This window comes from Brienomyrus brachyistius, chromosome 20 (genome assembly GCF_023856365.1).
Source record: "Brienomyrus brachyistius isolate T26 chromosome 20, BBRACH_0.4, whole genome shotgun sequence".
Classification (NCBI taxonomy): domain Eukaryota; kingdom Metazoa; phylum Chordata; class Actinopteri; order Osteoglossiformes; family Mormyridae; genus Brienomyrus; species Brienomyrus brachyistius.
Genome location: NC_064552.1, coordinates 5,850,929 through 5,867,921, shown reverse-complemented (window position 1 = coordinate 5,867,921; position 16,993 = coordinate 5,850,929). Strand labels below are relative to the sequence as shown.

The window sequence follows — 16,993 nt, the reverse complement described above, 5'->3', positions numbered from 1 at the left end:
ATAATTAATGGACACAGATTCACCTTCCGCTGTTCCTTGATCTGCGGGCCACTTATGGTCAAATAATTAATATTGTGTAATACGATCACATGCATAATAGATCAATTTAAATAGCGTCTGGTCTTATAGGAATTGCATCTGTGCGCTGTATTTACTATCAGAGAAAAACAAATTATTTTAGAAATTTCTCACTGTAATACCTGAAAGTCTGTGACCTACATAAATATATGGCTTCAGTATAAGGACATTCTGTACGTGTGGGTCAGGTGAATATCATTTACAGAAATGCATGAAGGGGAATATTGTGGGGGTGGGGTCTGGACGGGGAGGCGGGGTGATGAATGACGGGGCGGAGAATTGCTGTGGGCGGAGCTGATGTTACAGCTGCAAGTAACATGTGATAAGACGTCATTAACTTTGAGAAGACTGGTTCTCAACCTAGATTTTATGAAGCGAATAATTATCAAGTCCTTAATTACCTGTTTCAAGCGCAGGTAGTGCGCTGGAGCAAAATAACGTTTTAAAAAATAAATTTCTTAATTGAAGGTAACTGTACAAATGTATCTGTATAAAAAGTAATACTGTGAATAACTTTGAGTAAATACATAATAATAATGCTGTGAAAAGGGGAATAAAATACTTCAGTGAATAATGAGCGTAAATAATGTCATTTTTAAGGGGCACAGTGAGCAGTGGTCTCTACAGGCTTTTCCCATAAGAAGAAAAATCAGACGTATCAGATGAAAGATTTTTCTTACAGTCTTAAGGGGGTGAGAGAAATAGTTTAATCATGAGAAATGTAAGCAGCTTCAGTTGGGTCGAACTGTTCACGGTATTGGAAATATTAATAAAAGTCAAGTTTTGGAACGCCCTCTGGTGGCCGTAGTACTGAACCATGTAACCCTGGCGTTGCCCTCAGTCATTCTAAGGCACATGTTTCATTTTACTACACTGCAAAATTGATGACAACCCTACTGTGTTTACAAAAGAAAAATACGCAGCAAAAGGCAGCATTAATCTGAAAAGACTGTCATTTCACTGGAGGCACTTCTTTAGATTACTTTTTCCGTGGAATCAACAGATCTCATGGTTCAGAGACAGAAACAATTCTGGTAGTAATGCATGCATGTGTCCGTCCGTCCATTCATCCATCCATCCATCCATCCATCCATCCATCCATCCATCCATCCATCCATCCACCTTTCACTGCTTATCCTGGTCGTGGGGGTGGGGGATAATGCCATATATACAATACAGGTGTTGAAACAGAAATGTATTTCTTTAATTCTATCCATTTTGCTTGGGAAATCCTATTAAGAGCGGAGATACTCTAAAGACACACACACACACACACACAGACATACACATATATATACACACACACACATACACAGACACCCACATATATATATACACATATGGATACACAAGGGCACCGAAAGGTGTGTGTGTGTGTGTGTGGGGGGGGGGGGGGGGGCGCACCAATATTCTTTCATGGGGCCCAAAATCACTAGTGCTCCGCCTGTGTTTGTATTTCCCTGGTTTGTGGTTTATGCATCTGGTGCTTTTCTTGGTTGTTTCATTGCATGTATCTTTTTCATATACTGATGTAAAAATAATCTGGCATGAGAAAGCAGCCAATAATGCATGTTATTCTCCATGGTTTGAAAAACAGCCAAGGCCAACGGTCCTCATGGTCTGCACTCAAAAAGAATATTTATGATTTATAACAATTTCTTGATAGAAAGGACATTGATTTGATGGAGAGGTTTAAAAACATACATTACAAACCTCTACAACGCTGCTCCGAAGGCGGCTTGATGAAAACAGCAGAACACCATTAGTTAGAAAGATCATAGTGAAAATAGTGTCGAAACATGCAGCAGATGGTGGAGAATGAAATGGAAGAAATCATTACCCTTTTTATTATTAAAGAGTGTCTTCTGGAGGAAGTACTTCGATATGCTACATGTAAACGATGCATTAACTTCAGTCGCATTCAGCTGTACAAGAAAGCTGTCTATCTTTTTTGGGTTTTCTTTCTGAGAAAACGGTTTGGCTTGGTGTGATATTTGAAATTATGACTCAGTAGACATTGTTTTGGTGCATTCCAGCACAACAACGCGGAAACTTTAGGGAATGGAGAACTTCTGTAAATAAGCAGCCCCGAGAGCCACATTTCCGCTCAGCCCTGTGAAAGCGACGTCACCTTGATACCGCTTCTGATCTCGGTGAACGTCTTTCACCGTGGGAAGCAGTTAGACAACGTGAAAAAGGCGCTCTCTGCCTCCCCTAAAACTCCGTTCCGTGCTATTTGATATGAGTATAGTTGATCCACGGATAATAATTGTCTGGGGGTGGAGTCCAGCATCCCACAGTTTTCCATTTAACCCACTGAGTCCATCATGCATCCAACTATGGACAGAAAAGGCTGTAGACATACCAGGCCCTAACTACATAATGATACTGTTTCCAAAGCGAACTCACCGTCTTCCGGCAGAATATGAGAGCCTGGATCGCATTACACATTTTCTATTACCATTTACACAAATTAAAATAAAATGAAATAAAATAGTAGGAAAGTAGCGGAATATCTGTACTGTGACTACATCTATGAGACCAAAACCAAATTATTATTTTATTTTATTTGCATTTGAATGATTACACTAAATTTTGAGCTGATCCGGTTATTGTAAAAAGGTTTTTAGTGTTTTTAGGAGTAAAATAGTACTCAGAAGTTATGGATGTAAGTACAGGTGTGTGCATATGTGATGCACGAACGTGAAGCAGCGGCCGGGACCGAGACCGGGAGCGCGAGCCGCCGGCTGCGAAGCTCGCGGCCGCCGCGTGACGCCCCGAGGCCACATGACACAAACTTTTCTTTTGCGCTCATTCTGGGCTTAGCTGCTACTCGTGGAAAATGGCGGCGCGGTGAGCTCCGGCCAGGCAGGAAAAAAGTGGGAAAATAAAGGGAAAAGAAGTAAAAGAAAGGGGAAAAACGCGGCGGCTTTGTCCAGCGGACTCAGCGTATCAGAGAGATTAGTTTTCTTTGGTAGTTTGCGAGGATGTCCCGGTGGGTCCCCACTAAGAAGGAAAAGTACGGCGTCGGTGAGTAACGCCGAAACTTGGGCGTCCCAGCGCTCCGGCCGCGGCGGCGGTCTGCTTTGCGCCGCCTCTATCCCAAACTTCACAGCTGCCGCTGTTTTATCGTCACTTTGTTAGCAGTTCGGCATTTTCTCCCTTCACACGGGCAGCGCCAAGCGACCCCTGCGGGGGCTGCGAAATGGGGTGCGGCGAAGCCCGGCGCTTTGTAGCGGGACGGTGGGGGTCCGGGACGCCGGTGGGGGCGCGCCTGGCCGCTACCCCGCATCCACTGTCACCGGGCCCGCGGCCGGGCCGCCCAGAACACGCAGCTCCCCGAACAGCGTTGAATGACTGGATTAAAGCGGACGGGCATGGCGGTCCGTTCGCCTTATTAACCGAGCGGATGCCCCGGTATTGGGGCTTATAAATAAGTGAGGCACTCTGATTTTTTTCGGTCTATTACGTGTTATTTATTTTATGTTTTGTTATGCAAAAAAACTAAGAAAACGGTTTGTTTATGTTTCACTGAGCGTTTATCTGAGTGTAAATCCTGCCAACGGGAATCAGCCTGATCCTGCCGCGTATTATCGATCAGTTGGACGCCCAAACTCAGCGCCGCTCAAGGAAAGTCCCAGCGCCGTTTGGAGTGCGAGCCGGGGCCGCATTCCCGCAGCAAGCGTACTGCAAACGGAGCTTTAACTCACCAGTGCGCCGAAATTTAGTTAAGACAATTTTGTCAGACTTACTAACTAGTCCATATTGTGCAAATGGACTGTACGCTGTACTTTAAGTCATGCAGTTGGTGTTGGTAGACTGGACAGCATGCTTTAGCCCAGACAGCGCTGGCAGACTGGAAACCAAGCTTTAAGCAGTCCTGGGGGTGCTAGTGGGCTGGACACCATTCTTTAACCCAGAGGTCTCCAGCTCCAGTCCTGGATGAGCCCCAGCACTGCACATATTTGGGTTTCATCTCATTTTATGCGCCTGATTCAACTTCTCTACTAAACACCACACAGTTCTTGTGAATCAGGTGTGGTGGAACAGGCAGAGAACTAAATTGTGCAGGGCCGGGGTTCTGCAAACCCCTGGTTTAACTAGCCCAGGTGGTGCTGTTGTGCATCGATGGATGGTAGTGTTGGTGGTGTGGTGCTGCTTTACCACAAATGATCTGCACTTCCTCCATGCTGAAGTCCCAGGCTTGGCAGCTAGTTGGGGGAGAATGTCACAGGCGCTATATTCCCACAGACAGCTCAGTCTGCTAATATAGCTATGAAGATGGGAGGCACTCTGACTTTACAGGCAGGATGGGGTGTGGTAACTTGACAGGCATCTGTCGACGGGGGTGAATGCCGATCCGTTTTAAAAATAAGGCCTCTGTGGTCATTCTGTACGCGTCAGTGGCCTTTGAAGTCGCATCGAGGTGAAGCTGAGCCGAAGCCTCTGTGTGTGAGAGATGTCAGCCTCCTGCCGTAGACTTTTCACAGTGCTTTGCACCTCTAGCTACACTTAATTCATCCCGTGCGTCTGCCCTCATTGGCCTGGAAACCACCCGTCGTTCCAGCTGTCAGCAGCCGTGTGTTGGAGACATCCCATCGTGTCTAAACGTTTGTTCGAGATGTCCTGTGGAGACGCTGAAGCCTTATTTGCAGCCGTGGCTGAGGAGCCAGTGTTTTCTCTAATGATAAAATGAGAACATTCACCCCAGGAAGTGTTTCACTTGCTTTTCAGATGGGTTTTCTCCTTGTGCGTAATGGATGATTTTTGCCTCCTGGTCGAAATTCTACTGCATCGTAGGATATTTTGCACAGAAAAAGGTCGTTGGACTGTGACAATGCATTGTTCCTCAAACAATTTTTATTTCCCCTCTCAAATATTTTGTTCTCGCTTCTTCAAAAGGGGGATAATAGTTCCTCACAAAGTAACAGACTACAGGCAAAAAATATATCATTTTCCAAGATCCTTAGCCTTGTCAAGGGCCTGTCTTGGTTGTGGTAGTTGAGAATATTTGTCCCAGTTGTTCCCTCAATTTATAAATTCTTTCTTGTGTTGTGGATTTTGTCAGTATAAAGTTGGTGTTTTTTTTTTTAAGTTAAGAGTGATCTTGTTAATTTAATTTGAGAACCAGACTGAGGGGATATTACACTCTGTTTACGTTCCTACCGTAATTGTACGGTAGTTTGTTGTAGCTCTCAAACAATGTGACAATGTTATTAGTCGTATCATAGCTACTGCCGTTAGCGCTGTGTGTGTGTGTGAGAGATTTCTGTCCCATCTCAGTTTGCCTAAGGCACTTCATCACATTGCCACATTTTTGGGGCCTATCATGGAAATGCAGTAATACCATAAGAGTTATTTTGTAAATCAGAGGAATTTACATCTCAGTTTCCAATCAGTCCTTGGCGAAAATCCTGCTGTTTTGAAACGAGGATAGTAGCAGATATGCTGTTTGCGCATTCAGGCCCTTGCCAGAAATGCTTCTGAGCGGTGACTTTAAAGGGTGACTGCTTCCAGAGGGACTTTGCATCATCTGCACGACAAGCAGAACCAGAGGAAGGACTGGAATTCTCTCCCCCCCCCCCCCAGGGCAAAAAGCACTTCCTGTTACTTTGTATGTAGTGAATTTCACTAACATATTTAGGATTTTGCCTGCGGACTGGATTTCCCTGCTTCCAACCTTGTGTGTCCACCAGGGTCCCATTGTGAGCTGTCCTAGTTGGCACAGGCCAACTTTAGTATTAAAGGCTGCATGTGGAAACACGTGGGATTTGGTGCTTGGCTGTCCTGCCCCGTAATGTAACGGTATGGTCGTGTATAGGTGACAGCGTTTCTCCTGTCTGTCTGGCTGTCAGATGTTTGCAAACATGTGTGTGTACGATTGCTTGTAATGCACCGAACAAAAGAGAAATCACTCAAGCAAACAAACCTTTTGTAAGCACCATGCCTCAGACATTTACTGTGGGTGACGAATTCATTTAATCTGCATTGATAAGCTTTTTTGTACTGTGTGTTTTTTTTTTCTGCAGTGTGTAATGTCTTGTCAGTAATGTCCTTGCCTAATACAGTTGAGGCTACTTTGAAGAGAATGGTAGATTCTCGTGGAAGATAACTTTTAAAAGCCATTTGTCTGGGAGCCTTGACGGCTGCTGCAGAGCCTGTCTGCCCTAAGACTCTCATATGTTCCGTGGTGCAGAACGCCATAGCGATTACAGCCACGGTTTTGTGGCCCAGTGTTGCAGTTTCACGGGAGATAAATAGCCCTGTGTAATGCGTGCTACTTTCATTTAAAAGTGAAAAAGTCACTGCACATTAGGCGAGCCGGCGAATGGATGAGAACATGATGGGAAACTGCACTGCAGTGAGCAGCGGTTTGTGAGCGCCGGCAGACCTGCACGTCCTCCTGGCCAGCATGTTTTGGTTTTTTTTTTAAAATGTTTTGTGGTTTGCAAGATAAGGAAATGCCTCTTCCTGCGGTTGCCTTCGCCGCTTCCCTGGTCACGGGGACTTTGTCGCAAAACTGGGCCATTGTTATGAAGTCATTAATATCCTTACCTCTCTGCCTTTGTTGACTGTTGTGCTCTGAAGGGGTGGGCAGTTGTGCAGCCTTTGCAGGAGGTACAAATGCACACAAAAGGACTTGTGGTTGGGAGGAGTGGTGGAACACTGCGATTGGCTGATTCCGTCTGGTGACGACCTATGCTTTTGGGCCTGTTAGACAGCTCTGGAAAACCATCCACACCCAGGCAATCTCCAAAATACTGCTGAAATTGTTTTTGGTTTTTATTAAAACGTATTTCTTTAATTTGCTTTTGCATGTTAGATAAAAATGAAACTGCTTAGTAAAAGAATATGAAAGGCAGAACATATCTTGCTCTTGTACTCAGTGTACGATACGTCTGTCCTCCCATTCACTTTTTTAGCACTTTTATCTTTTTTACATCTTCTCCAAGGTCTTAAATTGACATTTTTCATGAAATTGGAAAGCTAGTGACTGTTTAGTGAAACCCTTAATATAGACACCTAAGGAAGGATTAAGGAAGATTAACTTTTCGCGAAAAAGGTCAAATTCACAGAAATTCTTTTTCCTGTCGAGGAACCCGACAGGGGGACATGTGGATAAATAACAAAGGACTCAACCTTTCTAGCTTGAGGGGAGGGGGTGGTTTGATTAGCCTGAGTTCTCTGTTAAAGCTAGGAGCTTTTGATGAGCTTATGGTAGGGTTCCGCAAATCCAGTCCTGGAGGGCCAGGTTGCAACACAGTTTGCAGAGTTCCCTGCTCAGACACACGCTATTCAGGTCACCAGCAAATTGCCAGGTTTAGTAGGTGTGTTTCAGCACTGAAATCTGCAAACTGTCTAACAAACTGGCCCTCCATGACCGGATTGGAGAGATGCTGGCCTGTGGTAGCCGGTGGAATGTGTTATCCTTTATAACACCCACTGTCATTTAGTCAGCCCACAATCATTACTAGCCTTTTGCCGTGTGCTGTCATTTATGCAAATATGGTGGCATTTCTGGTACCTGATAGAGCGGATATCTGCAGGGCTGATCTGCATGATTGAGATTAAGGGGTTGATGCCCTGCTGGTGGTGCCAAAGATGCACATACAAGAGCATTAGCCGATCGCACGGTTTCGCGTGTTGCTGTGACTAAGCTGCTTTGTTGATGAAATTCTGGTTTTACCTGTGATACAGGGTGGTCAAACTTTGTGAAAATTGGTGTGTGGCAAACAGTGACGCTACTGGAGTGCTGTTTTTGGGGCACAGAACACCTGGACTATAAACCCATAACCCACTTGCTCATGCTTACACCTGTATCTGGTTACCTGTTTGACCCTATTTTAACCCAAAGTGATTAGGTGTCTAATTATGGGACATGGTATACATCTTTTGAAAGAACTTTAGAGGAGGGTTGTTGAAGGTTTTGAGGGGTTTTTTTTCTCTTAGGTTGCAAGCTCGAGACAGTAGAACAGTATTTGCGTAGTTGGGCGTCTGACCAGAGGCTTGTCGATTACGCTCTCGTGTGGGGCACCGCTGTTGTACCTTTGAGAAAAGTACTTGGAATTTCTGTTTAAAAATATTTAATACAAACACAAGACTACAGGTTATTTTCTGAGAAATCGCTGGCTGGCCCTTTGTACTCTTCCTAGATACTCTGCCATGGAACATGTAGCCTTTGTAGCAGGCAGATGTGTTACTGCATGCAGCTTATCTTGCTGGGTGCCTGCAACTTTTTAATCAGGTTCTGTGCCTGCCTCCCAGGACATGTGGGAGGTGTTGGGTTGTTTCAGTAGCAATGCTCATTGTGCATTCCTCAAATGGGGCGTTTGGGCTTGTCTCAGTCTGGTTGCCAGTCTGCTAGACCTATTTGTGTGTATTTCGTGTATTGAGAAGGAAATACAATGACAGTGACATTTTGTTTATTAAATTTCATAGATTACCGTTTAGGGTTGAGTTACAAATTGGTTGACTCTGGTCTTGCTGTCCAGGTGCCCTGTCCAGTCCGACCAACAAACCAGTGTAGTTACTGTGGTCTTCCTGGTTCCTCTTCATTGCCCCTTACATGTGGGTTGGCTCTGCCTGCTGGCTTTTGTGCCGTTAAAGACTCGTGAACCACGGGACAGATGGCGGGACCGGTGTCCAGAGTCAGTGTGGACACAATAGAGCGTGATGCTGGATCATCTTTCAGCTGCACATCAATTATCCTTTATGCGGGTAGCTTTCTTATGTCAACTCGTATAGTGGTCATGCTGTGTAGACCTTCTCTCTTTTCCCTCCCACTATGTCTTATGTCTTCCAAAGGCCTTTGTCGCTAAGGTGAACCATCTGTTTCTCTCCAAGGCCTAGCAAGGGCTTTTCTTTATCCGTATGTGCTGCTCAGTGTTTCTGGCTCAGCCTTTCTGCAGCAATTGGCCTCTGTGGGACAGGCCGGTGCTCCCAGTGGATCTCACTTTGGCTGTCTATGCGGTCGCCCTCCAGCATTGCCGCATCCAGGAGCCGCAATTGTCTTCTGTTTATGCTGCATCCCAGTGCCACGCATTGTCACAGCGGTTCACGCAGCATGCATCTCTTCTTTCTTTATGCAATTACTACACTGCACCTGCAGTTGTGTCGTCGTAATGTGATGTACAGGTGTTTCCTGGGGCAGAGCAATGTAGAAGAATGTCAGATTTACTCGAATTATGATATCTGCAAGACCGCATCTGTTCCTTCTGTCGACAATGAATTTAGTCACTGTGATTCTGTCTGCATCCCGTTCCCTTGATTTGCTGCTTAAGTTTACGGAACAATAACATTTGAAATGTATATGTGTGAGGACCACGTGTGACTTATTAGAGTGATGGCGCGAGGGGATTTTAGTTGAATTCTTATGGAAACTGTGGGTAATAAGCAGGAATATGGCTTGCAAGGTATGTATGCACTGCTGTCTATTCATCTAAAAAGTCTTTTTTTGCTTTAATCCATGCTACCCTGGAGTTTTCAGCCCCCCAAAACAGAGACTTCTATAAAAACGCTCACAGCCATCTACTTCAGAAAACTTTGTTTTAGCCTTGCAGTAAGGATGAGTGACAATGGGGACATTTGAAAATGGAGATGCTAATTGTCCTAATTGGTCCTTACTTATCACGTGACCCACCTCTGATTTGATCCCACTAGCTATGACCCCGCATTGTCATATTTATGTTGTTGCCAGCGTACCTAGTGTAGGCTTACACTTCACACACATTTTTGCTCGTTTTAGTGTTGATGGAAATACTTTCTTAAACCATGTGAAAATGCCCATGTGGACGGAGATTGTTTTTGATTGAAAACTCCTTTTTTTTTTTTTTTTTTAAACGAAGATGTAGCAGCGTGGACCTCGCTTTACGCAGCCCGTGATCATGCAGCATTGGTGAAGTGGTGTTTAGAGCCTGCAGACAGGGAGTACACCGCTTAAGGTTACAGAACCCAGCCGAGTGACAATTTGATGGTGGTGGATGGCTGTCAGCGTGTTGTCCGCAGGGTGTTGAAGCCACAGGAAGTGAAAGTCACTAACAAAATGGGTTTTCAAAAAAAAAAAAAAAATGTTGTCACCCACTGTGCTCACCAGGTCTAAACAGAGCTCTGTTTCCTGCATTCCATCGTGCTGAATGTCTTCCGCAGGTGTTGCCGTGGAGACGGGTGAGGCTCTGTCGCTCAGTCCTGGCCGTCAGGGGAATCGTGAGGTGGCTGCAATGAGCTCTGTGCCCCTGCGACAATAGGGGGATATCTGTATTAAGTACCTTTCTTCACACCCCCCCCCCCCAACTCCGTGTGTGGTTGGCGCTGGGACTTTGCCCCCCCCTCGGTCGCCGTGCTAAGACGAGCCAAGATGGTTTGGAGGGAGTGGGATTGGGTTAGTTCATGCTGTATTTAAAAAGCAATGCACGGCCTGGCCTGTGAAGCGGACTGGTCTTTATTTTCACCCCTTTTCTGGTTGTGAAGCAGACTGGTCTTTATTTCCACCCCTTTTCTGGTTGTGAAGCAGACTGGTCTTTATTTTCACCCCTTTTCTGGTTGTGAAGCAGACTGGTCTTTATTTCCACCCCTTTTCTGGTGATGTATATGTATGCAAAGACCTTAGAAGTGTATCGGCAGTGGGGACAGGGGCTCACACGACATACCCCAGTATCTTTCTTTGGGCACAAAACGCTCTTCACATGGATTGCTTCTGACCAAAATCCTCTTCTGCTCCTGATGAGATAAGGTGTAAAAACTCCCATGACACTGGGGAAGCCAAAGTGAGATGGATGTGATTTCTCTAGGATGGCTTAGACATGCATCACTCGCGCGAAAAGCTGTGGAAATGAATGTCTGGCGCTCGCACATCTCTGCGCATGGACTTATGGGTCCACCCTGCGGAGATGTGTGGCCAGGCGGCCTTTTGTTTGCATGAAGCTGTCGCTGGATGCTGGAATTGACAGCTTGGACAGTTCTAAACACCAGGGATGCTTTAATCTGATTTTGTGTGCTGAACTGTAGCTGGGAAGCCGGTTTGGTTGTATACGCAGTGCGCAAAGTCCAGTCTTTTTCCTTGCTCTTTGATGTAGTTTGACAGGTTTTCTGTGATTTACGCATGGTGCATTCTTTGCATCTAATCTATGCGAGATCTTTGTTCCTGCGATTTGTTGGTGTTTTCTTATGTTTCATGGTCCTGTGTCAACCCCATGCTCCCGTTCCTGTTCTCTGTCTGCATTGTTAAGGGCGTTAAAGTGAACGCCGCTAACTGTGTACTTCTTAGCTTCATGACGTGCAAGTCTGCCTTCAGGTTGTGTCCTGCCCGGATCGTGCTCATCACAGAGCCGGAATTGGACACTGCGCGCGATGCTGGTTGCTCAGCTGGTATGAAGTTATGTGGAATTTTTTCGTATGCAGTTTTTACATGTTGTATCAGATCCTGGATGTTTACTTTTAAAGCCATTCTTCCTTCTGTGTTATCAGACCGCATACATCATGCTGCTCTATCATTCCAAACGCCTTTTATGCTGCGCACATGGTTATTTTATGCCGGGAGTTGCTGAGACTCTGCCCGGGGTTACAGCAGTGAGGGTCCCGCTGGCTCTGAACCCACAACCTTTTTTGTTTATGCTTTCAGTTAGTGCTTTTTTGTGTGTGTGGGGCTGACTAGATGGTTCTCTGGCATGTGACCCTACTCAAGGTTAATGTGAGCCTTTTTTGGCACCCTGTTACTTCTCTGGCTTGCATCACTCGTGGATCAATCCATCATAGACTATATGAACACAGTTGACAATACTTTGACAGCTTATGTTTTTCTATTATTTTATAATATTTATTTATTATGTTTTAAAGCAATTTTCTATCTGTCCACACATCTCTGAAACTGCCTTTCAAAGCATTTAGGTGTAATGGTTAATGAATGTAGGTGGTGCAGTGACTCCGACTAGTACTGTACTACCACTGGTAAGTGGGTGGAAGGTGGATGGATGGATGGATGAATTAACATGCATACATAATTGAAAGCTGTGATCTACTGCATTGCTTCAAACATGACATCTAAGTTTGTCCTCACAATGTATGCAAGGCATGTATTTGTGTTCATTGTAGCAAACTGCAACTGCTCCGCCCTCCCCATGGCAGGTACCGCTTATGTTGGTATCTTGTACTGGGAATCGGTAATCAGCAGGTGTCAATCTAAATAATCTAAATAAACACCTGTGAAGAGTGCAGCGGCGTTCGTGCTATAAGTTTGCGCCGTAAATCGTGGAGAGGGAAAAATGACCCGTCTGTTTTCCTGCTCTTCAGTCATAGTCACTTTTACGGCATGCATGACGGACTGCTTCCCGACTCCCATCTGTGAGAGGAAGGCTAATCCCTTATATCTATTGATCCGCCTTTAATTACTGCACTGACTTCTGGGAAGGCAGCGTAGAGCACCTCAGCCAGTCTTCTTTATTGCAGGCCAGTGGCAGAAGTGCCCCGCGGGGTCTCCATGCCCAGTATCGCTCTACTTTTCGTAGCGTTTCAGTTGATTATCACAGTTGCGCTGCAGTCATTATGATTCTAAAGCCAGTTGCTCTGCTCACCTGCAGACTTGGAGGCTGAAACTTTTTTCAGTTGGATGTAAATAGACTCGGTCTCCCTTTGCTGTGTTGGGGGTTCGGCAAGATGAGTGAGTGCGTGTGCACCCGCGTGTATGTGTGTACGAATAATCTCGTATGCAGATTGGCCGTATAGCACGTAGGCTCAGTGGTGACCAGTTGCATCTTGGAGTGATGGCTTTTGCATTAAAACGCATGGAATTTTCATCTCTTGCCTGGGTGTTTTGATGCCCTCTTTCCTGACCTTTTTTTTTGGGCATGGGGTGTGGGTGAAGCCCTGCATATCCAGTGCTTATTCTCTGCCGAATGTCCCCCTACGGCTGATGAGATCTCTGCTGCCTGTGAACTGACCCAAGTTGGTTGTGTGTTGCTGGGTGATTTAATCAGTTGTGTTTTTTACATATGTTTTCCTACCTCGTGTGGTATTGTATCGATTTTTATTTAGGGTGAAGTCTGCATATAGTATTGAAATGAGGCAGTGAATTGTACCCTGTGTTTCCGGATGAAAGTGTGGGAGTGTAATCTTTTGGTTTTTTTAATGTGTTCTCTCTTGAACGGTCTGATAACAGGAAAGGCCTTTGTCAAAACAAGGGGGACACGCCTTTGGGTCCTGAGAAAGCCAGGCTGTATGGAGAGTGGGTTAGACAGCTGCCTGTCTGCATTTTTGATTTTCTGGGGACTTGGGATCATTGAATAAAATTGGATTTAGCTTTGGGCTGGGGTATAGTGTTGTGTCACACAGCGATGCGTCCAGGAGTGTGCAGCCCTCAAACTGACTAAATATCAACAGCCCGGTCATTGATGATTGATTGAGTGTCCATAAATCGTTCTGAAATTACCTGCTTAAGTGGATCCTGTTTGAAGTTTGATACCTCATGCACCTCATATTGAAATGTATGGCTGTTTTTTTTTTTGTTGATGTTGCTGCTGATTTATGCCACCCATTCTTAAAGTTGAACACACATGAATCTGTGTGTGAGTATTATTAAACTTTGGTGGTTTCTTTTTCATGTGAAGCTGTCTGCGTCTGTCCTGGAGATGTGCTGGTAAAACCAGACTCCAGCAGATAACCAGCAGATTCACTTTGATGAATGAGAGTGTGTGTATGTGTGTTCTTTTGTGGGTGGCGTGCATCACTGTTCTCATGGCCTACTAGCCCATAAGACTACTAGATCTAAACTCTCCGTTGCCCCCCAGTGGGGAGGCACTGCCAGCATACTTTGTATTCCTCTCTGTCTAGCTCCCTTGCTATTTCTCCTACCCCTTCTGTTATCTTCTCGCTCTGTTTCTCCTCTTGTCTCCCACCTCTAACGTGCTAGTATCTTGGATCAACTCTGACCCTCAGTGCCCGTGCCACGGAGCCCGCTGGCGTGCCATGTGCTGATGGTGTTGAACCATCCGGGAGTCTCCTTTTGGTTTTTCTCCTTACAGTCCCATTGGGGCTGTGGCCTGTTTAATTTTGGGTTAATTGCCGTGGCCTTGTCTGCACTCATTAGGAATAAACAAACATTCCTGGCCTGCTATACGTAATGGATTTCAGAGAGACAGGGTGGCAGTCTTTTAGTGTGTGTGGCCCTTTGTTCCTGTACTGTTCCTAATTAAAATAATCAGACCTCTATCTCAGTTGTAAAGCCTCTGATTAAACCCATTAGAAAAGGACTCAAAATTAATTATAAGTTCCTCATACTGTTTTCCCAGCAGGGCTGCTTCCACACTGCTGTGTGGGTTGAGTAACTGTATAGTCCTCTCTGGGGGCTTTAGGGCTGGTGCTCTGCTTGATGTTTGGGGAGGGGGGGGGTGGGGGATCTTGTGGACAAGGAGGGAGGACCTCAACTGGGAGCTGGGCTTCCTGTGGGGAGTGGTGGCAAGCTTGCACTGTTGGGTTCGGAACAGAGTTTGACGGCTGCGCTTCCTTTTTGTGGTTCTGTTGGTGAGCTGGGTTGCGATCCTCCCCTAGGCACTTTGCTTTTGTTGCCTTAGCAACCATTGGCTGGTCTGTAAAAAGGGCACTTGTGAGGACCAGTTTGCACATACTGCCTTGTCCTAGACTGTCTCAGCAGTTGTCTGCCTTCACCTGAATAATGGTGGGTGGTTTGTATCTTTCTTCCTATAAATCCTTTTTCAGAATTCCTGCTTTGTACCGGAGCCCCCAGTCTAGTTACACAGAAAGTAAATTGGACTCTTACGATAGAACATGGTCGACGCCCCAGCTCTTGCTCAAACAGTCACATGGGTGAATGTGCGTGTTTTTTCATGCCACTGCCTGTGAATTTCTATGCCCTGCCCGACGCAGTACCCGACCTGGCCTGCAAGGGCAGGCTCCTTGGACTGTGGTTGTTAGCTACTGTCTTGGCTGCGAGTGGGTCAATCAGAGGCATATCCCCTTTTGTCCACACTTAGTTTTAAACCTACGCATTGATTCCTGGCTCCCATGACCCTGGTTTCACTGGAATGCACACCTCCCCCCGCCACCACCACCTTCATATCAGGGTAGGAAGTCAACTCGTGCTGAATTGACACAGCAGAGTTTGGAGTGTGTCCGAGTACGCTAATGGCCTGGGCTGAATGGCCAATGTGGGCCTTTTGGAAATCCAAGTGGTCTCTGTCCCGGCACAGTCCAGCGGGCTGTCGTGTTGTTCTCTGCTGAAGTCAGCCAGTCTACATGAGAATGACCTGAGGCCCACCCTTGGAACAGATGACGGCCGCATGTTGCAGAAGCGAACAGGACTTTCGGATTCTGGGTAGGAAAGGCTGAGCTGCAGTCTGGCTTCCTGTTTGTTGTCCTCATACTGCGTTGAGCAAGTGGGGCACATGCCATGTGCGCCACACCCCTACAAGTCAGTGTCCAATCAAATGGCGGAGGCTGCTGAATGTTCCTCTGGGGCCCTTTCTACGGTATTCCACTCACTTCCTCTTCTGAGGGTCGTGTTTCATGAAATTGTTGAGGAGTTGAGCTGAGGACTTCTTGGCCCTCCTGGTTTTGAAAATGAACTTCCCGATTCCATTGTGGCTGATGAACTCTGGTCCTTCATTTGCTTGTATTTCTAAATGATGACTCACGTTGCAGTTAATTCTTCTAATATAGTGTCATTTGTCTTCCTACTGCAAGACTTCACCACAATTACAAGCCATCCACTAATACTGATGGCTGGCGGTAAATCTGTGTGGATATTGAATTGCCGTGTTTTTGCATATTTACATATTTAACAGACACTTCTGTCCAGACGTACTGAGTGAAGGTCCTTGCCAACGGGCCCAGCAGTTAAATCACTATTGCAACCTCAGATTTTGAAGCAACAACCTTCTGATGGTGGCCGAGGAATCCGAACCTGCCGAGCCGTGCACCAATCCATCCCTGTGTTTGCCTGCCTGGTGGATTCTCTCTGCTGTTGATGTTCATGGTGCAGAAAATGGATGCTCTGAATTCTTGTTGTTCTTTCAGTCGTGCCTTTACATGCATGCTCAGATATGGCTGTTTTTGCTGCTGTCCGTCGAAGTCCCTCCCACTCCGCTTGGCTTGTCTGCTGGAGCTGTCTGCGGTTGCCGTTTCAGGCCGAGTCGGTGCCGTTTGGTCGTTGCTCCCGGCCATCGGACCACTTCTTTCTTCTGCGGTCATTAGTCAAAGCCTGCTGTCGTCGGCGACCCCGTTTTACCGACATTTGCAGGAAATGCATGATTTCCGAGATCCTTAATCAGTGCAGTGATCTATAGATAGGCGGGATGTGTTTAATCTACAGTGTTTCAGCATGGTTAATCAGATTGGAATGCAGCGTTTTTGGGCATTTCTTGGAAATTAATCACAGTTATGAATAATTAAATTTCAGGCCGTATGAAGCGGGTGAGAACTGCTTGTTATGTATTCAGCCTTAAATGCGTCAACAAACTAACTGACTATTTTCTTGAACGGTGTTTTTTTTTTCTTTTTAATGATGAAATGAATGTCATGCTGGGCTGCCTTGCATAGTATTAGACTTTTTTTTTGTATATGAATTTTCATTAACCTAATACAGTGGTTTTACATATATCCCCGCTTAAGCATTAGTCTTAATATTCCATTTCAAATCTCTCTAATATCTGAAGTACAAGCTCACTCCTCTAGCTGACAGACAGCAGGAGGGATTTTTCCAAGGAGTGGCAAGCTGCAGGGCCAATTCTGGTTAATTATGGATTTCAAGCCACTGGATGCTGTCGCTCAGGGACAGTATCTTATTGCTTCTGATTTTGTGATGAGTCTGGGTGAGGAGTTTATCCCTGGCTCTGAGAAGGGCCAGCACTCCCGGAGAACACTGCTTTGCTGCCGACTTTTGTTTTTATATGTGCTTGCTAGATGCGTG

The 16,993-nt window shown here is 45.7% G+C and overlaps 1 protein-coding gene across 2 annotated transcripts in view; it reads left to right on the top strand.

Moving 5' to 3' along the window:
• Positions 1–2,880: 2,880 nt before the first annotated feature.
• dock1 (dedicator of cytokinesis 1) overlaps positions 2,881–16,993 on the top strand; it is a 132,616-nt gene continuing 118,503 nt past the window's right edge. For both annotated transcript variants that reach the window (XM_048986657.1, XM_048986656.1), the window contains exon 1: positions 2,881–3,108. In XM_048986657.1, coding sequence (XP_048842614.1) covers positions 3,066–3,108 — 43 coding nt within the window. In that variant the 5' untranslated portion in view covers positions 2,881–3,065. The remainder of the gene's footprint in view (positions 3,109–16,993) is intronic.